The 24,699-nt window shown below is 47.4% G+C and overlaps 1 protein-coding gene across 1 annotated transcript in view; it reads right to left on the bottom strand.

Moving 5' to 3' along the window:
• Positions 1-1,902: 1,902 nt before the first annotated feature.
• SLC26A9 (solute carrier family 26 (anion exchanger), member 9) overlaps positions 1,903-24,699 on the bottom strand; it is a 33,905-nt gene continuing 11,108 nt past the window's right edge. Inside the window, exons 3-21 of the mRNA XM_006834073.1 lie at positions 23,405-23,544; positions 23,203-23,313; positions 22,396-22,571; positions 20,248-20,412; positions 19,622-19,774; positions 19,231-19,313; positions 17,786-17,933; positions 17,379-17,492; positions 17,107-17,184; positions 16,364-16,459; positions 13,462-13,568; positions 12,718-12,787; positions 12,503-12,595; positions 12,252-12,365; positions 11,342-11,623; positions 10,298-10,352; positions 8,163-8,308; positions 4,887-4,958; positions 1,903-1,950 (exon numbers count right to left, since the gene is read on the bottom strand). Of these exons, the coding sequence (XP_006834136.1) occupies positions 1,903-1,950; positions 4,887-4,958; positions 8,163-8,308; positions 10,298-10,352; positions 11,342-11,623; positions 12,252-12,365; positions 12,503-12,595; positions 12,718-12,787; positions 13,462-13,568; positions 16,364-16,459; positions 17,107-17,184; positions 17,379-17,492; positions 17,786-17,933; positions 19,231-19,313; positions 19,622-19,774; positions 20,248-20,412; positions 22,396-22,571; positions 23,203-23,313; positions 23,405-23,544 (2,251 nt within the window). The remainder of the gene's footprint in view (positions 1,951-4,886; positions 4,959-8,162; positions 8,309-10,297; positions 10,353-11,341; positions 11,624-12,251; positions 12,366-12,502; positions 12,596-12,717; positions 12,788-13,461; positions 13,569-16,363; positions 16,460-17,106; positions 17,185-17,378; positions 17,493-17,785; positions 17,934-19,230; positions 19,314-19,621; positions 19,775-20,247; positions 20,413-22,395; positions 22,572-23,202; positions 23,314-23,404; positions 23,545-24,699) is intronic.

The raw sequence follows: 24,699 nt of genomic DNA, 5'->3' as shown, positions 1-24,699 counted from the left end.
CCCTAATTCCTGACCAACTGTAGGTCATCATGAATCAACAAGTCCTCCCTCCAGGTCTGGAACTGGCTGGGAGGGAATGGTCACTTCACCAAATCCTCAAGGAGCCTAGACATTTGGCTCAAAGGGGTCCTCTGACTTGGGATGCTCAGAAGCTCTGTGACCTTCTCCCAACTCTTGGGCCTGAGCTGGATTTTGAAGGAGGTGGAGTAGGGGAGGGTGAGTTGTCATTGGCTAAGGTTCTTGTCCTCCTGGAATTTGGCACTTCGGGTGCTGGACATGGTGAATCCCAGATAACATTGTCTTCTGCCTTCCAAGTTTTGAGTTTGGCAGCCAGTTGGCATAATGAATTCACAGAGAAGCAATGCTCTTAGGCCAAGAATGTGTTGGCCTTTTGCCAGTACCCACTCCTTTAACTCTTAGAAGACTTGCTAGCAGACTGGCTCATTCAACACACAGACACACAATGCAGGTCAGGTTGAAAGTAGGAATAGGGTTGCTTTTTCAGGCTGGGCCAGCCCAACCTGTTGGGGCAGGGGTCATTAAGTTGAAGGAATTTCGACAAGTAATGGTGAGAGGCCAGAAGATTTTCTGTGCACCTCTATGGAAATTTTACAAAACACTTGCACATGGAACCTATTTATTTTCAAGTTAACAATGGGGTTTCTTCTAGTTCCCTCCACATACATAGAAAAGTTAACCTCTAGTCTCAGTTTTCCTAGAAGGAGATGACCCCAGGTCCTGAGCTTGTTAGGAATTCCTGTTGAGGAAGCCTCCACCTGAATCAGCCCCTCTTCATGGTCTGCACCCAACTGGGGGCTCAGCTAGTCCACAGAGTGCATCTTCCCTGGAAGGTGGTCCTGGGCCAGGGAGACCATGGAGAGTTAAAATAAATGGTTCTTTGCCAAATGACATCAAAGGCAAATTTCCTGAGGAGAGGAGACATTTCCCTGATGGGTCCTAAGATCAGGACAACTGTCAAGACCCAGCTCCTACCAGTTTGCTCTGGGTTGGCAGTAGTATCTACTTCCCCCACCAAGTCTCAGGTACAAAGAGGGATTTCCGAAAGCCTGTGTACAGAATCACTGGTATCTATTGGCAGGTTACCAGAGGATTCTGCCAGCAGCAGATTTCCCCTACTTTTTGGATTTCTACCTAGTCTCCAGAGGAAGGGCAGACCCCTGAAGGCAAGGGACTGCCTTAGGGGGCTGTTCCTGGGGACGTAGCTCTAGTGGTCTAGAGAACGCTGGCCACTCCTCAGGCTACAGTCTGAAGTGCTGCATAACAGTGAAGGCCTCAGCAGCCTTGGGATGAAGAGGAAGGGGTCAGAGGCTCTGGGGTTGTGGGGCACACATAGTTCCAGTGGTGAAGAGCTGCCAGGGACATGTTGGGCAGCTGGAAATGGTAAGTTCTAACCAAGTTCAGTGCCTGATGGGTTTGAATCCCCAAGGCTGCACCTTCCACCAGCAATTCACACAGGCCCAAGGACACTTCCAAGTCAGCATAGTCCTACTTTTCCTCTTCTGTCCTTGACTCATTCTAAAATCCTGGGAGTCAGGGATCCTGTTGTCTGTCATGAGCAGGCCCTAGTGGGTGAAGTGGAGTAAGCAGGAGGCTTGCACATTGCTGGGTGGGTACCTAGGGATTCGGGGTAGGGTAGAAAGAGGGGTTTCCCAGGCCTTCACTCTTGTAAGAGCAGATTCTCCATGTTGCTGAGGTTGGCTCTTCCTAGAGATGCCATCAGGGAGATTGGGGAAGGAGAGAGAGGAGGAGGAGGGTAGAGAGGAAGCAAAGTCCTGCTGGATGCACTCTCCTCTACCCACCACTCTCTGTGGTTCTGGGCTCATACTCCATTGAGTCCCAGGTACCAGACACTTGGAGGTAGCATGGGAACTGGCTGGATCCTCACAGGGCAGTCAGAGTCTCTGTGTGAAACATGCTCCCGAACATTTCCTGCAGAGGCCACAGGAAGGAAGGAAGGAAAGGGTAAAAGAGAGCATTAGACCTGTGGCTGAATTCAAGATGTGACCCTATGAATCACTGGTCAGGAGGAGGCATCGTGAGTATGTATGTGTGTGAGAGAAAGTGAATGTTTGTGTGTAAGTGTGAGTGTGGTGCCATGAATTATTTAATGTCTCTCTTAGCCATGGTGGTGGTGGTTGTGTGCTGTTGACTTGGTTCTGGATCATAGTGACTGTATATATGGTTTCTGAAACCAAATCTTTACAGGAGCAGAAAGCCTCATCTTTCTCCCATAGGACAGCTGGTGGATTTGAACTGCTGACTTTGCAGTTAGTTAGCAGCTGAATGTATAACCCGCTTTGCTACCAGGGCTTCTATCTTCTCGCTATAGTCTATCTTCTAGCTATAGTGACTTTTTTTCTGTTGGGTCTGGAGAAGAGAAGGTGGGGGAAGATGCTGATGGATGATATATATGCTTGTTAACAGGGCTAACTGTGATTGGTCAATTTTGCCATCCTGTTAGATGTTTGCTCCTTAGAAGTAAGGATGTTTGTTCCTTAGAAGTCTCTCATACTTTGGACATGTGGTCAGAGGGGACTAGTCCCTGGAAAATGACATCATGCTTGGAAAAGTGGAGGGTCAGCAAAAGAGAGGAAGGCCCCCAATGAGGTGGATTGACACAGTGGCAGCAACAATGTGCTCAAACATAACACCAGTTATGAGGACAGCACGGGGCTGGGCAGTGTTTCATTCTGTTGTGCACAGGGCTGCTGTGAGTCAGAAGTGACTTGACAGCATCTAAAAAGAATAACCTCATTGCCCAAGCAAGGCAGAGAGCAGGACAAGGGACTGAGCGCCACAGAGAGGCCCGCCTGTGGGCATGGCTGAGCACTTCTGATCCTGAGTTGTAAACTATGAGCTCTCCTAATAAACCCCATAACTGTGAGTATGGTGTCTGCATTCTGTGTGCCCACTGCAATGAATTACTGAACTCAGCTAAGTAGAGACGGCTGTGGGAGGGATGGTTGGTGTCAGATTTGGTAGAAAAGGTAGAAGGTCAGAGGCATGTATGACCTCAGCTCCATAGGAACCGCCCCTGGACGGATGTTGATGTTGCTTCTCCTACGCTGGAGTCAGAAGAAGTCAGAGGCCACCTCCAGGCCCATTGCTACAGCGAGTGAGTGTGTACCTGTGAGTGTGTGACTATGAATGTGTTAGAGTATGAGTGAGTGAGTGTGTGTATGTGTGTGTGTACCTGCATGTGAGTGTATGTGTGTCTGAGTGTGTGTGCGGGTGAGTAAGTATCTGTTAATGTGTGAATGTGAGTGACAGAAAATGTGTGTAGGTGCAGGAGAAGGCAAGGTCAGCTGAGTGGAATATTCTCCCTTCCTTCCCCTCACCCTGTCAGCTATGAGCTACTGCATCTATTACCTCCTTTTTAGCTTAAATTTCTTCATCAGGAAAATTGACTGGATGGGACAGATTAATTTTTAAATCCTTTTTTGCTCTCATAAACTATATGTCCCTTGGAAGGTGCTAGTTTCCAGTCCGGAGTCTTGGTGTGGTGCTGTGGGTTAATGCGCTGGACTGCAAAGTCCATTTGAACCAGGAGGTCTGTGGTTTAAGTTCAGCAGCTGCTCCCTGGAAACCTTATACAGGGTCGCTATGGGTCGGAACCTGACTCAACAGTACTTAACAACAACAACAGTTTCCAGTCCTGGTGTGGTGCTGTGGGTTAATGCGCTGGACTGCAAGGTCAGTGGTTCAAGCTCACCAGGTGCTCCTTGGAAACCCTATATAGGATCGCTATGGGTTGGAATTAACTCTACGGCACTTAACAACAAAATTTCCAGTTCTGCTCTGTAACATATAGGGTCATCATGAGTTGGAATCAGCTCAAGGCGATGGGTCTGGTTTTGTTTTTTTATAGAGATTCTAGGGGGCACAGTAATCAATCTGTTAAATCTTTGTGGCTCTGTTTTCTAAAGTCTCCCACATACTGTAAACAGTTTCAAAGATGTATTTAGAGGCTACAAAACTTAAAGAGATTCTTTTTAGTAGACCTGAAGCCAGATTTCTTTAAACCTTCATCTGGTTTCTTTTAATTCAGGGTATTGGGTTAGTGCTAACAGTAATGTCAGGTTCTTATGGCTCTGTGAGGATAGGATCCCTTCCACATTTACAAAGAGTTTTGTTCTTAAAGTCTGTTTACATGCAACCCCTATAATCCATCTGATTCTACCAGACTGTGTTTCCTGGGCAGAGGTCTTTGTTTACTTTGTTCCCTGCTGTATGGCCAACCTGGGACTGTGTCAGGCAAGTAATAGATGTTCCATAAGTAACTGATGAATTAATGAAAGGACACTAATTTCCCATTCCTCTTGTGAGGCAGATGGGACAAGCATTACTGAAATTTCCATTATTTTACAGATGAGGAAAACTCAACTCAGTGGTGTTGTGTAGCCTGCCCAAGATCATGTAGCTGATGCATTGGAGAGTTAAGAATAAATATTAGTTCTTTAGCTCTTGGTCCAGTGGCTCTCCTTTCCTCTAGGATGCCTTTCTGGGAGTGAGAAGAATTAATATCATGCTCAGTCTTGGTGTGGCACTGTGGGTTAATGTACTAGACTGCAAAGTTGCTTTGAACCGCAAGCTTGGTGGTTCAAGCTCACCAGTTGCTCCTTTGAAACCCTATACAGGGTTGCTATGGGTCGGAACCTACTCGACAGCACTTAACAACAACAACATTAAAAGAAAGATGAGAATGAAGCTTTGGTATCTTCAAGGTGCTCCTGAGGATTGGAAGTCAGAAAGCCTAGTGAATACCTGAGTCTGAGGGGGTCGTTTTTCTTCCCTCTTTACCCACCCCCCATCTCCCGTCCTTCACAGCCCCTTCTCCCCACCCTCCCAGGTCCCCCTCAGCTTACCTGCTCTAAGTCCCAGTAGCTGGGGTTGTCCTCCTCTGAATCATAGAGGGAGAGCTCAGGGTCCACTGGAGCCTGGAGAGGGAAAACCGGTGTTGAATGAGTGATAGAGAAACCAGTCTGGCACAGCATGGTAGGAAGAAGGACACAGAGCAGACATGGGGTGGGTACCATGTTTTCTGTAACTTGCCCTCTCGTCCCACCCCACCTCACAAAACAAAGCACAGCCATGGCCTTTCCCTTTACACAGACAGGTGCATTATTGGAGGCATGGCGTATTGGTCTAGCTGACAAGACAAGCTGCCTGGATTCGAGGCATTCATCTCTCCTATCTGCCTCTGTGTCCTGTCCTCATTTATAAATGCAAGACGATCAGATTCGCATTGCTGTCCTTATGGCATCATGTTGAGAATTGTGTATGCATGTCTTTCTTTCTCTGTATTTGTTGTTGTTAAGTGCTGTTGAGTCGGTTCCAACCCATAGCGACCCTGTATAGGGTTTCCAAGGAGCAGCTGATGTGAGCTTGAACCACCGACCTTGCAGTTCAAAGCGGCTTTGCAGTGCAGCGCATTAACCCACAGTGCCACACCAGGATTCCTCTATATATAAAAGGGGAATTTTCTAAGTTTCTGGAAAAATTCCATTATCTTTTCATTCTATTTTTTCTATGAACTTTTGCAAAGCCTCCCACAATTTATGTATTGCTGTTCTTAATTGCCATTTAGTTGGTTCTGACTCATAGCAACACTGTACAGCAATGGGAGGGTTTGAACTGCCGGCCTTGTGGTTTGCAGTCCAGTGTTGATCTCTTTATAAGAATACCTATAATTCCATATTCTACAGATAAGGAAATGAGATTAGTATATATATGAATATCTATAAGCCGTTTGAACTGCAAGGGTCGCTATGGGTTGGAATCGACTCAACGGCACTTAACAACAACATCCTTTATATTATATAATTTACAAATAAGAATAAATAGATTATATATAAATATGCAATTTTTATATAATTTTACATAAGACTATATTCTCTCTATATAATTGACATATATGATTACAACCCATGCATAGTAATAACTGAAAATTCTTAGTGAAGTGATGATTCTTCCAGAATCTCTCTCTCTCTTTGCTTCATGAACAAGTGTATGAAGTAGGAAAACCTGTCACTCCAACACAGTTTTTAAGTGTGGATGGAGGGTGGCAGCCCAGGTCCTGTGTTTTCCTGGGCAGTCTTGCAACATAGAGAACAGGTGGTTTCACTATCATCAGTTTCTTAAAGAAGAGAGCAAATGGCTGGTCTAGGGCCAGAAAGGCCTTTCTTATGACCCACAGAGGGCAAGGGAGGTGTTTAACAAACAAAGCATTGGAAGGTCAAGGACAGTGGCCGGAGCTAGGAAGGGACACTAAGAGGTGAGATATGGCTGTGAGACCTGGGCAGGGAGAGACCCCAGTGGGATAGGCTAGTTCTGACTCCTTAGCTTTCTCGAGTCCTAGATAGTATGAAAGGAGCTCTGGTAGTGCAGTGGTTACGAGTTGGGCTGTGACCCTAAGGTCAGCAGTTCAAAATTACCAGCTGTTTTGCAGAAGAAAGATGAGGCTTTCTGCTCCTGTAAAGATTTACAGTCTCGGAAACCCTATGCAGGGTCACTATGAGTCGGAACCGACTCCTCGGCACATAACCACCACCACAGATAGTATGAGGAGGCTTCAAAAAATTTGTGGAAAAGTCCTATTACCTTGTAATCTCATTTGTTCACAAACTTTTTGAGGCCTCCTTGTACTATTTGTATCCCATCTGCATACTACTTGCTGAGTTTATAAATGAAATTTTAAGAAGCTGAGACAAAAAGAACTTAGCCCCTTCATCCATCCCCAGCTTGAGATCTTTAAGTGACGCTGTGGGCTAATGTGCCAGACTGCAAAGTCATTTGAACTACAAGGTCGGCTGTTCAAGCTCACCAGCTGCTCCTTGGAAACCCTATACAGTGTTGTTATGGGTCATAATCAACTCGATGGCACCTAACAATACCAACAAATTAAAGTGGGCAGGAGTCCTGGTGTGGTGCTGTGGGTTAGTGCAACTGCAAAGTTGGTTTGAACCACCAGGTTGGAGGCTGGGGGTTGGAGGTTCAAGCTCACCAGCCACTCTTTGAAAACCCTATACAAGTTTGCTGTGAGTTGGAACCAATTTAACACAACAACAGATTAAAATGGGCAGGCCTACTCCCTGGTCTTCTGCAAACGTCTTTTAGGGAGAGTTAAGCAGGGAGGTGAGCCATGAGGAACATTAGGTGAGATGCAACCTACTTCGGGTGCGTCTTACATCAGGAAATTTCAGTAAGGTGCACACAGGATTTTACAATACTTTCCAGCAATCCTAAAGCACTTTCGAGTAACATAGAAGTTAAAATTTTCATTTAGTCTGAAAACAAAAACAATGAAGACCCTGTGAGATATGCAATACTATTTTCATTCGCAGTTGGTAGTTCAAGATCACCAGCTACTCCTCAGAAACCCTATGCAGGGTCACTATGAGTCATTGGAAATTACTTGAAGGCACTTAACAACAACATCAATAATTTTACAGGTAGGAGTCTTGGTGTGACGCAGCAGGATAAAGCACTGGACCACAAAGTTGTTTTGAACTGCAAAGTTGGTGGTTCAAACTCACTAGCCGCTCCTTGGAAACCCTATACAGGGTCGCTATGACTCGAAACTGACTCTACAGCACTTAACAACAACATTTTACAGGTAAGGAAACTGAAATTTAAGAATGTCTAGTGAATGAATTGACATTGGACTCAAATCTTCTCTTTGGTTCTTTTCAATGCTTCCTAGGATTATTAACTGCAAAGTCAGCAGTTCAAACCCACTAGCCTCTCCACAGGGAGAAAGCTAAGGCTGTCTGCAGCTGTAAAGACTTATAGTCTTACAAACCCTGTATAGGATTACTATGGTAGTGGATTTGTTTTATTTTTGTGGGGGTTTTTTTTTTTGGGGGGGGGTAGTACTGGTATGGCAATGCGGGCTAATGTGCTGGATTGCAAGGTGGGGTTGAACCTCAAGGTTGGTGGTCCAAACTCAGCAGTTGCTCCTCGTAAACCCTATATAGGGTCACTGTAGGTTGTCAGCGACTCCACGGCACTTAACAACAGTCCTGCTATGAGGGATGCTACGAGTTAAAGACACTCCATGGCTGTGGGTTTGGCTTGGTATTGTTAGTCCTGAAATTTCAGTGCCCTGGGAGCCCAGGATTCCCCAGGTGTAGGGACCTTACCCCTTGGAAGCTGTGTCCTGGGGCTACGTCTCTGGCATTTGCCTGGGCAAAGAGGACTGCATCATGTATGCTGGGGAAGACGTGGCTCCGCTCTAGACCGCCATCTTCAAAGATGCCTCCTTGGCTAATGTCATTGTATACCTGGGCTGGAGAAAGGAAAAGATCACCTTCAGAAAGCTAACAGCCATTATGTACTAGGGCTGAGGCAGGATGGTGAGACCAGGATAGGGAGGGAAGGAAGGAAGAGAAAGGCTCTTACTGATGACAAGAGCCAATGGTACTGCAATATCTATTCTGAGCAGAAGAGGGCATCTTGAGGATGCGGAATCTTCAACCCAGGGCAGAAGGAAGTAGTTTGAGTCAGGAGAGCAGTACTTTGTGGTGACTGGAGAGGGAAAGGCTAAACCATTTTTGAGGAGGCTGCTACCAATTCTCTTCCTTCAGGGCCCATCCTGTTTCTTGTTTACACAGACCTTTCCAGAAACTTCCAATATGTGGCAGAGCCCATGTTCTTACCAAAACCTAGAGATGCTTTGCTGGCTGATGGGGTATCCAGAGAGGCGGAAAGAATTCCACTGATTCTAACTCTGAAGTATGTGTTTATTGTGCTCCCTGGGCAGGGTCCACACAGAGTCTGGGACATAGTCCAGGCCAGCTCTGAAGTCAGGCAGCCTCTGGTTGAAGCTGTGTGTGTATATGCCTGCCACATTCTCTCTGTGTTCTCACTGTGAAGTGTGGCTCTTCACAACCCTGTGGACGTGCTCTTGGGCTATGTACCTGCACCTTTTGGATTATGTGCTTATAAAACTGAAGTGTGTGCTCTTTGTTATTGTTGTTAAGTGCTGAAGTTTCTTACTCATAGCGACTTTGTGTAGGGTTTCTGAGGAATGGCTGGTGGGTTTGAACTCTGTTGACCTAGCAGTTAGCAGGTGGCACACCAGGTCTCTAGATTAGATTCATGAACTTCCACATAGAGAAAGAATCCCCAAGTCCATCTGGTAAACCTTCTCATGGAGTCCTGGGGGCACAGTGGGTTAAGTGGTGTGCTGCTACCATAAGGTTAGTGGTTTGAACCCACCAGCTGCTCTGTAGAAGAAAGATGAGACAGTCAGCTTCCATAGAGATTTACTGCTTCAGAAATCCTATAGAACAATTCTCTGTCCTATAGCGTTGCTATGGGTTGAAATTGAATCAACAGCAGTGGGTTTTTTTTGGTTTTGTTTTATTTTTTGGTTCTCATTTTATGTAGGAGGAAATTGATCCCTAGGGCACATGGCAAATTAGTGATAGGGGCAGATTAGAATCCTCCTTGTCTTTTCTCAAGTTCTCCATCTGAATCTTCACTCTGTTTTTGAGATCCTTAGGATGTTTATAAGGAGCCTGTATTGCACAATGGTTAAGCGCTCAGTTGCTAACCGAGAGGTTGTTGGTTCCAACTCAACCAGTGGATCTGAGGTAAAAAGGCCTGGTGATCTGCTTCTGTCAAGATTGTTGTTGTTGTTAAGTGCCATCAAGTCGATTCTGACCCATAACGACCCTGAATAGGGTTTCTAAGGAAGAGGTGGTGAGCTCAAACCGCCATCCTTGAAGTTCAAAGGACTTTGCAGTCTGACTCATTAGCCCACAGCGCCACACCAGGACTCCACCATAAAGATTACCGCCTCGAAAACCCTATAAGGCAATCCTGCTCTGTCACATGGGTTCGCTATGAGTTGAAATCGACTGGGTTGCTATAACAATAACAACAACATAAATGTTTACAGAATCCCTGGGTGGTGCAAACAGTCAATATGCTCAGCTGCTAACCACAAGGTTGGAGGTTTGAATCCACCCAGAGGTACCTTGGAAGAAAGGGCTGGTGTTCTGCTTCCAAAAATTCAGCCATTGAAACCCTTATGGAGCACAGTTCTACTCTGACATATATGGAATTTCTATGAGTCAGAGTTGGTTCTTAGGATGTTCACTATCTGGCCCCACTAGCCCCTTGATTGTTTCAGAAGCGGTTATGAGCAGCTGGTAGTTTGGGGAAATTTTTTTGGCTCTCTTTCCCCTTCACTACTCAGTGTCTCACCAACCTGCTTCCACCACACCCCCTTGCCAGCCTTTCAGTCCTCTAAATAACCTCCTCCTCTTACCGTGAATGTTCACCAAGAAGACCTTCACACCAATCTTCCCGAAGGTGGAGCTCAGCTGGACGTGTTGGGGTGGATGGTGTGTTAGAGAGACAAAAAGAAAGGAATGTTCTGAGCAGGTCTTAAAAGTTGTTCACAAAACGAACTTCAGAGGGGAAGCCAAACAAACAAGCAACCCCAAGCCTCCTGGGAGCCAAAGATAAAAATAGCAGCAAAGCACACCACTTCTTTCTGGAGTGTTGGCTGAGCGCTCCTCAGGAAAGTGGGGGCGGAAATGGGGCTTTGCCAATGTGGCAGGCACTTAAAGTCACCACTGCCCCTTCTTATGGGACCAGATCGTTCCTTTCAGCCTTCAGATTCTCAGACTCCATCTCTTTCCCAACTTTGTGATTTTAAACAGAAACCACCGCAGGGGTAGGTCTAAGACTCAGAGAGGTTAGGTCTTCAGCCAAGGATGGGCTGCACTCTGGAACTAGGCCCTGGAAGTAGGCCGAGGCCCATGCTGGGATGAAGCTATCTCTGTACCTAGTTGAGTCTGTATGTCGGCCTGTATACTCTCCATTTCTCTCTGTTCCCTCAAGCTGCTTCTGTCTGAGCCAACTCTGAGCTTTGCGAATTCCTTGCCTTCAGACGTGACCGATGAAAAGTTATCAGATTGATACATTTATTTAAGGTGTCTCTTGGGCTGCCTGTTGCACCTCTTCTCCTGAACTGGCTGGGACCGGCTGATTGCTAGGGTGTAGTGGAAGTAGGGGAAGGAGCAGCAGGCCAGGAGTCAAGTTGGACTCTACTCAGAGGAGCCTGTTGCAGGTTTCTGGTGGCCTGAGAGGGAACTACATGTAGCCGCTGCTAGGATTGGGTATAAAGAACAATGGAGACTGAAGTTCAGATTTCTTTCTCCTGGGCTATGCTGGGCCTGCTCTGCAGCCAACATCCCAGCCATCCTGGTTGCCTCTGAGGAAAGCAAGGATCCTGAGATGTTTCAGTCTCCTTGTTGAAGGAGTAGGGCAGGGAGGGCTGGGAGCTCCCTCTCTCTGGGGGTCTCACCTTGGCCAGGGCTTTGATGCCCATCAGATCCACAAAGCTGACTCCACTCATGTTGAGGATGAGAGTGTGGAAGGTGACGAAGGGTGGGACGCGGGCCAGGGTGTCGCTGGGCTCACTGGGGGACTCAGCCGAGGTGGATAGCTCACCCTGGGCCGCTGAGGAAGTGTCAGGGTTGAAGGCGATGTAGGACACGCTGGCGCCATTAGCAGGTGTCTGGTTGTTGTTGGGGTCAGTGGGGGAGGTGTTTTCAAAGTCCTGCTGGAGCTCCTGCAGGGAGATAGTCTGGAGGGGTGGGGGTGAGGGGTTGAGTCAGGGTCAAATGGACTCTGACTTTGCTGCCAGAGAAGCAGAAGAAGGAGCAGGGGCCAGGGGAGTGGTGGTGAAGTGAGTAACTGAAGGTTGTGGGAAGTGAGAGACTACAAATCTTTGGCTCCAGCTCTGAAAACCCATAGCAAAACCTTCTCCAAAGCGTCTTCCTTCACCTCCTAAAACCCTGGACAAGTGGAGAGCTGCCTTCGAGAGGAGCTACTGAAGCCTCTGAACACTGCTCTGGGAGGAAACCTCTTTGGAAACAATGAAGCCGCTTTTTGCATTTGTCTGAGTCTGCCTGCATCTCTTCAGAGTCTCCATACCCACCCTTGCCTGGCTAGTTCTGGGCTTGCTGGGAACCCCACTTAACCAGTGCTTCTATTCATTCAGGATTGTTCACAGGTCCTGTCTTATTGAGAAAGTGGGAAGGGCTGGAAATTCAGTGGTGACCCTGGGATCTGGCAGCCCCTCATCTAAGAAAAGTGTTTGGTGGCCAGCATGCAGTAGCCACAGAGACTTTCTGTGCTTGCCTCCCAGGAAACAAGATAGACACAAGATGAATAGGGGAGCAGAGTATGGGGCTGACTGAGGCTCAGTTCACCTTGGTTTTCATAAATAGAGATTTCCTTTGTTGTGTGGGCATCTTCCTTCCCCTCGTCTGCTTCTTGAGGTATTTTTGCTTGGCCAATAATATTTTCTGGGGGTCCACACCTGTCTGGGGAGAGAGCCAACAACAATCTTGACCACACTGTCTGGGAGGGGCCTGTTCTCAGTTCCCTGCCCCTCTCTGCTTCTATATTCTGGGTTGGATCTTTGTCCAACTTCTCTGGTTGTCGGAGAACTGGGTCTTACCTTGGCGATAACCTTTTGCCTGAAGATCTCTGAGTTGGCAAAGTAGAGAGGGGAGCAGTAAGTGACAATCTTAACCCCTGATATTTCCTGGACCTGTGATAGGAAGATTCAGGTAACAGAACTGTCTTTATTGGTTTTTAAAATCACCGCCAAAATGCTTCATTTCAGATTGAGGACAGGGCAAAAGGGAGAAATCATAAGCTGGGGTTACGCACCCTATTGTAGGTCTTGGGATTCACATAAATGTCAGTGTCCATGACCTGGGCCAGAGTGTAGCCATTTCGACTGGAAGGGGAAGGAAAAGAAAAACCTAAGAGGATGCTAATAGCATATGGGTGTGGGAGGATGCTGAGGAGGAGGGCTGGGTCCAGGAGCAGGACAGGAAGGGGTGCCTTCCTCACTCCCAGGCTAGCTTGTCTTCCTGCACTGGAGATACCTGTGTGGTGGCTTGTGGTTGGGCTGTAACTAAGGGGATGGCGGGCTGGGATTCAGAGCAGAAGAGGGATATACATAAGATCACAAGCTTAAGTAGCTCCTGAAGTCACCACTTGCTGGTTCTGAGTTCTCAAGAAGAGAAGATAAGGTTTCTCTAATGTTCCACATCCTCCCTGGCCCAGGTGTCCCACCTGTACTACTTAGTCTGGTTCCCACAAGGACTCAGTATCTCTCCTGTGGCCTGGTATTCTCCTAGGTGGCCTAGGGCTCTGGAAATACCTTTGGTAAGATTGAGTCTTTTCCACTCTTCCCCCATTATCTCTGGTTCCTTTCCCATAGCCTGACCATGATGACTTCCTGTTGGGTGTTCAGGGTATGGAGAGTCCCTGTCCCCACAGGACCACTAATGTGGGCCCAGAAGGAGGAGCCCAGCAGACTGGACCAGGCCAGGGCATGAGAGTCCTTGGCAGCCAGGACTAAGGACTCTACTGCTGTGCTTTGGTGGGAAGAGGGTGTTTACTTACAACTGGGTCTGGAAGACCACAACCAGGACAGAGAAGGCGACGCCCACTGCCACTCCATATGGCAAGCTCAGGAAGAAGGAGGCGAGGAAGCTCACCACCCAGACGCACTGTGAGGAGAGAGCTATCAACAACACGCCTGGAAGTCTTCCTGGATTAGCATCACTTCAGATACACCCTTCCCTTTTTGTTGCATTTTTGCCATGCTTTATGTATTTGTGCTTCAGTTGTGTTAGTCCATTTCTCCTAGATTGAATATGGCCCCTAATCTTATTTGTTTGTCTTTTAATGTTTTTATAGACAACACCAGAGTCCTGGTATGGAGCTTTGGATAAGAACTGGACTGCTAACCACAAGATCAACAGTTTAAAGCCACCAGTTTCTCCTTGGAAACTGGTGGCTTTGAACTATATATGGTCACTATGAGTTGGAACCAATTTGATGGGACTAACCACTATCAGTACCGCCACAGACAACACCAGCAGGGAAGCAGCAGAACATAATGATAAGAGCATGAGACTTGGGTCAGATATGCCTAGGCTCAAAGCTTGAATCTCCTACTTACTAGCCTCAGTTTCTAACCAGCAAAGTTGTTGCTATTGTTGTTAAGTGCTGTTGAGTCAGTTCCGACTTGTAGTGACCCTATATTGGGTTTCCTTGGAGCAACTGGAGGGTTTGAACTGCCGACTTAGTGATTCACAGACTAGTGCTGACCTTACAGGGCCACACCAGGAGTCCAGAACCAACAAAGGGAAAATACTAATACCCACTTCATGAAAAGAGTCCTGGTGTGGCACTGTGAGTTAATGTGCGGGACTGCAAAGTTGGTTTGAACCACAAGGTTGGTGGTTCAAGCTTATCAGCTGTTCCTTGGAAACCCTATACAGGGCCACTGTGGGTTGGAACTGACTTGATGGCACTTAACAACAACAACAACAACTTCATGAAAGGAATAAAGAGTTAAGGAATATATAAAAGTCCTATCCTAGTTACCTTGTGTGGTGGTTTATGTGTTACTGTAACACTGGAACTTAGGCCACTAGTATTTCAAACACTAGCAGGGTCACCCATGGTGGACAGGCTTCAGTGGAGCTTTCAGATTAAGGTAGATTAGGAAGATAAGCATAGAGATCTACTTCTCAGAAGCAGTTTGTGAAAACCCCATGTATTATAATAGAACATTGGAAGGCACTCAAAATACCCAATGGCTGCAACAGTGGACTTGAGCTTGACCATGATCAGGAAGATGGCACTTGACTGGGTGATGGTTCACTCTGTTGCACTTGAGGCGATCAGAAGCCAGAGCTACCTCAATGGCTACAACAACAACAACAGTCTAGTGAGGGGCATTCAGTGGTGCCCAATAAATGTGAGTTTCTTTTCTCTATCTAATCATGAGCTCTCTATGCCCCAACAGGTACGTCATGACTACTTTCTGAAATGACTACTGGTGCTGGATTGTGGGGGGAGGGAGCAGGATCAGAATTTGCACATTGTGGACCCTTTGCTGTTGTTGTTGGGAGCCAGCTAGTCAATTTCAACTCATAGGCACTCCATGTGGCAGAGAAGAATGACCCCATAGGGTTTCCTAGGATGCAATCTTCATGGAAACAAATCTTCAGGTCTTTCTCTTGAGAAGCCACTGGGTGGGTTTGAACCACCAACTTTTTAGCAGCTGAGTGCTTAATCATTATGCTACCAGAACTCTTTATGGACCCTTGGCCCACTGTCATTGAGTCATTTCTGACCTTTTATAGGCTTTCTGAGGTTGTAAATTGTTACCAGAGCAGTCTCTCACCCGTTCCCCCAAATTCCTTTAAACAATAGAAATCTCAGACTCTTGTATTGAATTGCTGTGAGGCCATGGAGACACAAAGCATTATTTGATGACAAAGGGTTGTTGCTATGGCAAAAGGATTACTGGGGTGTGTTAAAAAGCAGATGGCTTGGGTTGGGAGCCAGGACATACATTTTTCTCTAAATCTTCATCATCCACTGACTAGGGGACCTCAGATGTAACAGTCGATTCTCTGACCTTAGGATTTCTTTCTCTGCACCTTGTTGGTGAATCTCTTAAATGACCTAGTGTAGTCCAAAGGTTTGGAATCAAAGCTATTGGGTTCAAATCCAGACTCTACCCCTTACTATTCTGAGGCTTTTGATGAGTTACTTAACCTCTCCGAGCCTTAGCTTCATCATGTTTAAACGAGGTTAGTAAATCCTGTCTCAGATTGTGGCGGGGCTTAAATGGGCATAACGTGTTGTTAATACATGTAGTCTTTATCACTGTTGTCCACTGGAAGATGCAGTGATGGCTGTGACTAATTAAAACAATAACTCAGGTTTTCAGAGTGTTCTACGGTTACTTGATCTCATTTAATCTTCACGACAAGCATATGATGCAGCCACGACTATCACCCACATTTACAGATGAGGAAATAGAGCTCCAGACAAGTCTAGTCACCTGTTCAAGACCCTGGTCCTCAGCTTGGTATTCTGGGATTGAAAACAACAACAACTCTATCCTTTTGCCTTTTGGGAACTATAAATCATAAAAATAGTAATAGCTAACTTTTACTGAGCATAAGGCACACTTCAGACAGTGTGGTGCTTACTTGTCTCTGACTCTTATTTCTGTCTCAGGATCTCTAGGAATAGGAGACATAACATTGCCATTTCATACATGACGAAGGTGAGATTCAGAAAGTGTTTAGACTTACTTTTGGTCACTGAGCCAGTGAATGGTTGAGTTGGTATTTGAACATAGTGACTGTTAACCATTAAGCTATGCTATGCTAATTGGGAGCAGCAGACACCAGGGATCATCTTTAGGTGAACTGACATGACTTTGGGGTAGAAGGAGGGGACAGGGTATGAATGGGCCCTGAGGCTGCCCAATACCTACACAGTCCAGCTTGTTCTTCCTCCATAGGTAGTAGGGGTCAGCAAGTTGCTTGAGGGAGTTCTTGAGGTTGACAGCTATCAGAGCTCCCAGCACAGACTGGGGAAGCAGAACATTATCTCATGTTACTTAGAGTGTCACCTTTCTGCCCTTCCTATAAATATTTAACCCTGGAATCTGACAGGACAGACTGGAATTTCAGACGCCATCTCCTGGCAGAGCCCCCAGTTCTGTGCCCTCAATCTTAGGTGGAGACTATGGTCTAGGGCCATGAGATTCATACTATCCTCATTTTTCACTTTGCCCTCTAACCTCATCCCTAAACAGCCCCAAGTCGAGACCCCTCCTGACTGGGCTCTGAGAGTATCCGGAACTCAGAGGCACTTGTAAATGCTGATTGTGGGATGAACTCTGAGGCCAGAATAGTGGATTTGAGCCCAGCTCTGTGCTTGTTAGGGCAAATCACTTAGGCCCTCTAACTCTCAGCTTCCCTCCCCTGTCAAATGAGGAGAATAAAGTCTCACAGTGATGTGGTTAGGATTTAGACAATGATAGTAATTTATCCTATGTACAAGGGGGCTTCAAAAAGTGTGTGAAAAAAAAAATCATTATTTTTCATTCCGTTTTTCCATGAACCTTTTCACACCCCCTCATACAGCAACAATCTCAGTAGCACTTAGAGATTATTTGAAATGTACTCCCTCTCAACTGCCTCCCTGTCCTCTGCAGTCTTCCTGGGCTCTTACCTTGGGGAGAGGGTACAGATAGGACCCCAGGAACAGCATGGTGACCATCACCACCAGGGACACACACAGGCTTGCCACCTAGTCAGAGAAAGAGTTGGGAAGTGGGCTAAGTGTGAGTTCTTGTTCTTGATTCATTCCAACTGAAACTTTGGGAGAGTGGAGTGGAGGGTCAGAAGGGAAGATAAAGAGTGGAGAAGTGTTGGCCTGGCTTGTGGGTACCTGAGCTCCTGTTCTATCCCACCACCTGGATTTCAGTCCCCAGGAAATCTCACCTGAGATTTCCCTCCAGCTCCATCCACAGCCAGAGTGACTGAGAGAGCACAACAGATGACATGGATTTTAAAGAAGGAGCCAAAGAAGTTGCTGCAGCCCAGGGCAATCATTTCCTGTGGAGGGAGAAAGGGGCAGAAACTGCAGTTTTAATGCCTGAACCCACAGCAGGCACAGGGTGGTGGGACCAACCCCAGTCAGCCACCCAAGCTGGATCTTGGGCTAGGACTTATATGTGATTTTCTAGTTATAATTTCGCACATTCTCAAGCAACCTCTTGGGGTCTGGGCCCTCTTGCTGGCAGATAGCTTGCCTTATCGTAACCCAAAGAGCCCCAACATGTGTCTTGTCTGGCTTCTGCTGTCTGTGTGCCATATTGCCCAGCCCTGCTGGTGGTGGTCAAACTTACCTGGTTAGAATCCACATCATAGCCATGTTTGTTGGCTAGGGTCCGGCCCATAGCTAGGTTGATAACGTAGCCCACGATGGCTAGGGAGAAGGCTGTACCAAACATGTCCTTCCACTGAGAAACCACAGGTGACACTGGGCTGGGAAACCTGTCAAGGGGCCAGCGAGGAGGCACACCCATGGGTGTGAGCAGAGGAGGACAACTGTGCCCTCCACTGACCCACAGGGACTAGCCAGCCCCACCATGACCAGGGTTTTTATGTACATTATCTCCTACACTCTGTAGGGTAGCCACCATCACTCCTCCCTTACCAAGGAGGAAACTGAGGCTCAGAGACTTCAAACAACTTGTCCAAAGTCACGGGGCCATGTAAATGGTAGACTCTAGCTTGTTGAAGCCCAGATTATAGACTCTTGAATGAAGGTATGTTATGTTGTTGGGTGCTGTCTAGTTGACTCCAACTCATGGTGGTCCCATGGGACAGAATAGAACTGTTTCTTAGGATTTTCTAGGCTGTTATCTTTACACTCTGATAGTGTAGTGGTTACGAATCAGGCTGTGAACCGCATGGTCAGCAGTTCGAAACTACCAGCTGTTCTGCAGGAGAAAGATGAGGCTTTCTGCTCCCGTAAAGATTTACAGCCTCAGAAGCCCTGTGCAGGGTCGCTATGCGTTGGAACAGACTCCACGGCACATAACCATCGCCACCATCTTTATGGGATTGCAAGGTCGGTTTGAACTGCAAGGTCGGTGGTTCACCCTCACCAACTGTCCTCCAGAAACCCTAGACGGGATGGCTATGAGTTGGAACTGACTCTGTGGCACTTAACAACAATCTTTATGGGAGCAGATCATCAGTTCTTTCTTTATGGAACCCCTGGTGGTCTCTCACAGCTAATCTGCCGGTTAACAAGAGAGTATTTGTGCCGACAAAGCTCTTTCAGATTCTGGACTTTTTATATCACTGCTCCATAGACCCTCCCCGGGAACCCGCAATACTGTGAGAACTTCCTCCATCACCGGCTCCAAATCTGCAGACAAGCACTGAATCTCTCCTTCCAGGACCCAGTCCTTGGCACAGATGGATGTTTGATGAATTCCATTGGCCCTAATAGAGTCTTTTCCACATGGATAACTATAGCAAGTGCATTAGAGCAAGGTAAAGAACCAGCCAGGGGCTGTCCAGAGATTTACTTTTTAACAGTATGGATTGAATGAGACGTTGGGGAGAGTGTAGCAGTTAAGACTGAGTTTTTGTAAAGCAGCCCATATTGGCTGGTTGGGTGGCTCTTCTCAGTAATTGTAACAATTCTTATCTGATTAGAGTCCTACAACTTATAACACTCTGTCATAGGGTTTGCCTCATCTGTCTTTTTCTCTTGGAGCCTAGGTCTTTGTGGGGTGTGGTGGGGTTGGGACCAGGCTTTGGGGATGCTCAGACTCACCCACTTTGTATCTCTCCTACGATCTGCATGTGATACTTTTCGGGCATCTTGCAGCCCCCAGAGATAGCTGTCGCCACCACCACCTGTAAACCCAAGTGGAGAATGGGGTTGGCCATAAACTGAGGCCACCACAGGGGTCTCTCCCAGGACTGCCTTTCCCATGGGAGTCTCCCTGCCTCCTTGAGGGGCAACAGCCTGAGGAACAGGAAGAGGGAGCCCTACACGGTGGAAATGAATGGGTTCATGCTGGTGTCCTCTTCTACTGGCTGACTCTCAGTGGGTTGGCTGGAGATGAGTAGGGACTCCCCTGGTCTGGACTGGGACTGGATTCTTCTTCTCACTGCTTCTATAGCTGGGCCCCCAAAAGCCCCACCCCGGGCAAGGTCCTTACCACAATCATCTCTGTGGGAATGGGGAAGCGGATCTTGTGCATGTAGCGAGCATTGAGCTCCTTTACCAGCACCAGGAAGGCACCACTGATGAGGGCGAAGATGAGCGAGGCGATGTTGGTTTGGGGGAGGTTTTTGCAAATGTCAATGAAGGTCTGGGGGAGACAGCATCATGCTCACAGGTTCCCACTCCTTCTCCCCATGCTACCCCCACCCGTGGGTTATGAGGCACAATCAGAACACAGTTCCGACCCTGATCATGCTTGGATGAAAATGCTAACTCTCTTTCTACAGAAAGGTTCTTACTAAAGGAGGAAGGCTGGAGCTTATGTATAAGGAAGGGCTTTCCAGGCAGGGAGTGGCTGAAACACTGGAATGGGGAACCAATGGAGGGTGTTCATGTCGTTTTCTGCCAGGATTATTCACGGAGAGCCTCAGCAGGTTCTTAAGGTTATGTATTCACCTTCCTTCCTAAGGAGGAAACCCTCCTGAATCCTTTCTGAACAATGGACCAGCCAGCCCTGCTTGGGAACATCTCATAACGAACTCACAAGTCCTTCAAGCAGCCAACTTTGCATAGGTGTGCCCGAGCCCTTCCCCAGTTGCAGGGGTACATCCCCAGACTCACAAAGACGATGGCCCCTGGGCCTGTGTAGGAGGGGATGGTTAGTCCAAAGATGTATTTGAGCACTGAGATGAGGATCTGCAGACCAGCAGCTGTCATGAAGCCCCGGATGAAGGACTCCGAGAGGTAGATGGCCACAAAGCCAAACTGCACAAAACCCAGGGCCATCTGTAAGGAGGAAGGAAGTGGGGGAAGACCAGGCTGGTCGACAGCTCCCTTGGCCTACTGACCCAAGCCCATGGCTGGAGTTCCATGCAGCCCTGGATCAGTGTACCACCTTGTCCTGACCTTGATGTGACCTTTACTATCCTTAATATATTCTTCCTTTAGAGCACAGGACTCTTTGTCACTCATCTCTGGCTTCCTTTTCTTTATCTGTAAAATGAATGCAGCCCTCCCTCAATGTTTCCTCTCTCAATAAATGATATCACCATCTACCTAATTGCCTAACCAAAAACTTGGGAGTCATCGTCTCTCACCTCCCACATCCAATCTACCACTAAATCCTGTTAATGTCAATGACAAAATACTCCACCTCCATTTCCTTGTCCACCACCACCACCTTAACCTGGGTGTCCCATCACTTTTGCCTAGACTTCTGCATAGCCCCCCTGTCTCAATTCTAATCCACCCTCCTATCCACTGTCTTCTCTGCAGCCTGAATGATCCTTATAAACTTCCAAGCCCTCTGCTCTCTTAGGGAACAGATCCAGAACTTCACGGTCTGGCCAGCTTCTTTGGTTTCTTCCCTTGAAGCCCTCTATCCTTCAGACACAACCAAACCTCTTGCCCATCCTCAGTCAGATCACACTCTCATAGACTGTAGTCCAATTGGGTGCTATTTCCTCTGGATCATACTTCTGCACCTGTTCATTTGGCTATTGGCTAACTTTTGTTCATCCTTTAAAATTCAAGTCAAATGTCACCTCCTCTTTGAGGCCTTCCCTGACCCTCTGCTCTCTATTTCTACAGCTCACTGTACCTAGTTCTATCATGCTGTGTCAGCTCACTACCTACACATGGCTACTTCCTCTGTTGGGCTACGAGCTCCTGGAGAGCTGAGACTCTTTCTTACTTAATCTTTGAAACCCAGGGCCTAGCCCATTTCCTGGCACAGGGAAACAAGCAAAAGAACCCCACAATTAAATGAATGAATGAAAGGTGCTCTTTGAAGTGGCTTCCTGCTTTTGTGTTCTAGCGGGTTGTGTTTCCCTTCTTAAAGCCTAGCAGAGTTCTTTGCACAGCTCAATTTATGTTGTGCAGCTGATGCTGAGGCTTGGAGCAGAGGAAGCTGGAAGGGGACAAGGAGTGTTCCGTAACTTAGCAGTCTCTGTGTGTAGGAAGGAGTGGAGGGAATTCTCTCTGTGCTGGCAAAGAGAACGGAAAGGATATGGAGCGAGGCTGAAAATCTGTTTGAGTGTCCTTAAGCTCAGGACTTCTAGTGCGGTGCTGTAGAATCAGCACTGGACCATGGACCACAAGGTTGGTGATTCAAACCTACCAGCTGCTCCTTGGAAACCCTATACAGGATCACTGAGTTGCTATGGCACTTCACAACAAACTCAGGACCTGCTTTTGCATTTTGATTTTGACCCTGATTAATGGTTAACGTGTCCAGCTGCTAATCCTAATGTTTCAGGTTCAAGTTCATCCAGAGACACCTTGGATAAAAGGCCTGGTAATCTCCTTCCAGAAAACCAGCTATTGGAAACCCTATGAAACACGGTTCTACTCTGACACACAAGGGATCACCAAGAATCAGAATCAGCTCTATGGTAATGTGTTTTTACTAGTTACCAGATATTAGAATCTGGGTATGGCACTGTAGGATAAGCACTTGGTCACAAGGTTGGTTTGGACCATAAGGTTGAGGGTTCAAACTCACCAGTTGCGCCTCAGAAACCTTATACAGGGGTTGTGATGAGTCAAAACCTACTTGAAGACACTTAACAACAACAAAGGTGGGGATGCTAGTCTAATAGTCCATCCTGGGGGCAGATGAGAAGATACTCTGATTTACAAGGTCCTGGAGATGGGGAAGAGGGAAGAGGTAGAACCGGAAACAGCCTTAATGTTCAAACTGGGGCCCTGAGGCAGGGGCAGGGCCCTCCTGAGCCTGGGTCCTGGTAGGGGTGGAGGCTGTCCTCTCACCTGGATGACAGCAGTCAAGCAGGCTAGTGTGGCCGACACGTGCAGCCTCTCCGCCTCCATAGACTCTGTGTCCACATAGCTCTCATTGGTGGCGTTGTTGAAGACCCGGAATTTTGACTCTGGGGCCAGCTGCAGACAGATGTTACCCACCAGGATGCTGATAACGGCAAAGGTACCTGTGGTGCCCCCCCACCAGCCGTAAAAGTCAGAGGTTTGGGCCACGCCTCCAGACACAGAAGGGGGCCCAGGAATACTTCCCAAGCTATGGTGGTAGTTTCCCCCCTCCAAGGCTTCTCTCCTGTGTAACTACAAGCCTTTCCATTGGTATGTGAGCTGTCGTTTTTACAGCACTCTCACCTCCACTTTTTTTATTATCGCACTGGGCGTGTGAGAAAATGGGCTTAGAAATACCAACAGTGCGCGAATTGGAAGCCAGGCCTGGTGTTTCATCTCACCTAGCGCTGGCTGGCACCAGATGTCTCCACAGAGGCCTGCCGGGCCAGCCTGTGAGTTAGAATGATAGTTTCTCACGTATTATGGCGTGCGGTGTATCTTGTTCTACCCAGTCTTCCCCACAGCCCAGGGAGGGAGGCAGAACAGGTCATGCAAATTGAGGACACAGGCGCTAAGTGTTTTCTTCAAGGTCATAGGAGACAGGACTGACTCTCACAGTGACCGTCCATCCAGGACTGACCAGTGCCAACTCGAAGAGAATGCAGCTGACAAATCACCCGAAGCCCTCATTTACCACACCACCCAAGTTTGTTTGCTAAGCTATCCTGCCCACCAAGAGGGGAGAGGACTTACCTGGCACCATCTGGTGCACACCCCCCAGGAAGAAGTAGGTCAGCAGAGGGAAAAAAGAAGAGTAGAGACCATTGACTGCAGGAAGGTTGGCCAGCAGAGCAAATGCCATACCTACAGAGGACAAAGAGGTTGTAGGTTCAGGGTGATAGAGGTCACACAGGGTTAGGGGTGGGCGGAGTCTGACTGAGGGGACCCTTCTTACCTTGTGGGACCTGGATCGATCCACCGCTGAGTCCACCAAGCAGGTCGGGGACGATGTAGTCTTTGATCTTGTACTTGGGGAGCCAGGAGAGTATAGGAAGCAGTCCAAACACCGCAGCTTTGATCTTGGCTGAGGAACATCTATGGAAGAAGAGAGCAGCTTTTCAATAATATGACTTTGACACTCCAAGTTAGGGAGCTGTCATTGTTATGCCCCTGAGTCGATTCCTAGTAACGCTGTATGACAGGAGATCTGTACTATAGGGTTTCCTATATGGTCTTTTTGCTAGATCTTTTCTCCTGCTGAACTGTTGGTGGGTTTGAACCACTGACCTTTTGGTTAGCAGCTGAGTGCTTAAACACTGGGCCACCAGGGCTCCTAAGTTTTGGAGAGACTATCATATCCTGTTCCTGGTAATTCATTAATTTATTCATTCATTAAAAATCAATTCATAACTCAGGTCTGACACTGAATACCCCAGGGACATTGAGAAGAAAAGGCAGGAAGTTTCTCTTGAAGAACCTGTCAGTATGTCCTGGGTGTTATCTGCAGGTCTTCTAAGGGCTGGCTGCTCATCCCAGGGAGTCCACATGACTTGGATTTTATGGTGACTTAGTCTTCAGAGGTGTCAGATCCCTTTCTAGCTCAGATGGAGTTTCTCCAGGTAAAGCTGTTTGGGAACCCCACATGAACACAGGTGCAGGCTCCCTTGTCTATACCCTTACATTGTAATCACTCACTTTTTGTCTGTCTCGCCCACTAGACATCAAACCCTACCATGGAGAGAAGTCTGTCTTTCTTGTTCATCTTTATGTGTCTTGGGCATGACCCAAGGGTACTTAGTAAATAGCTGTTGAAAAAATGAATGCGTGAATCAGCGAAGGACAGGCTGGTATGGAAACATTGACAGAATGGGGGCTACAGTTTTCTTAGGACTTTCCCCCAAAGGAAGGTTCTATTATCTTTGTAGGGTACACTCCCGCTGACTCATGCTCTATTATGTGTGGTGACTCTAATCCCCGAGTTCTTTCCCCTGCTAATTCATCAGCAGGAGAGAGAAGAATGGGGGAGCTGTTCACCGGTCAATGCAGGGTGGGGATTGTTGATTCCGTCCCTGTTTGTTGAACACCTCTAGATCCTTTCATAGAAACTCCAGAGCGGTAGGAACAAGGGCCTACAAATGCAAGGGTGACAGCTAATGGATTGATGACTGGAAGCGGGGGTGGGGGTGGGGTGAACATTTGCTTTTCTTCTCCCATTTAAAGGAACTCAAATACTTCGAGACCATCTGGTGA

This window comes from Chrysochloris asiatica, unplaced genomic scaffold, assembly GCF_000296735.1.
Source record: "Chrysochloris asiatica unplaced genomic scaffold, ChrAsi1.0 scaffold00009, whole genome shotgun sequence".
NCBI classification, from domain to species: domain Eukaryota; kingdom Metazoa; phylum Chordata; class Mammalia; order Afrosoricida; family Chrysochloridae; genus Chrysochloris; species Chrysochloris asiatica.
This window is presented reverse-complemented; position numbering and strand designations above follow the sequence as displayed.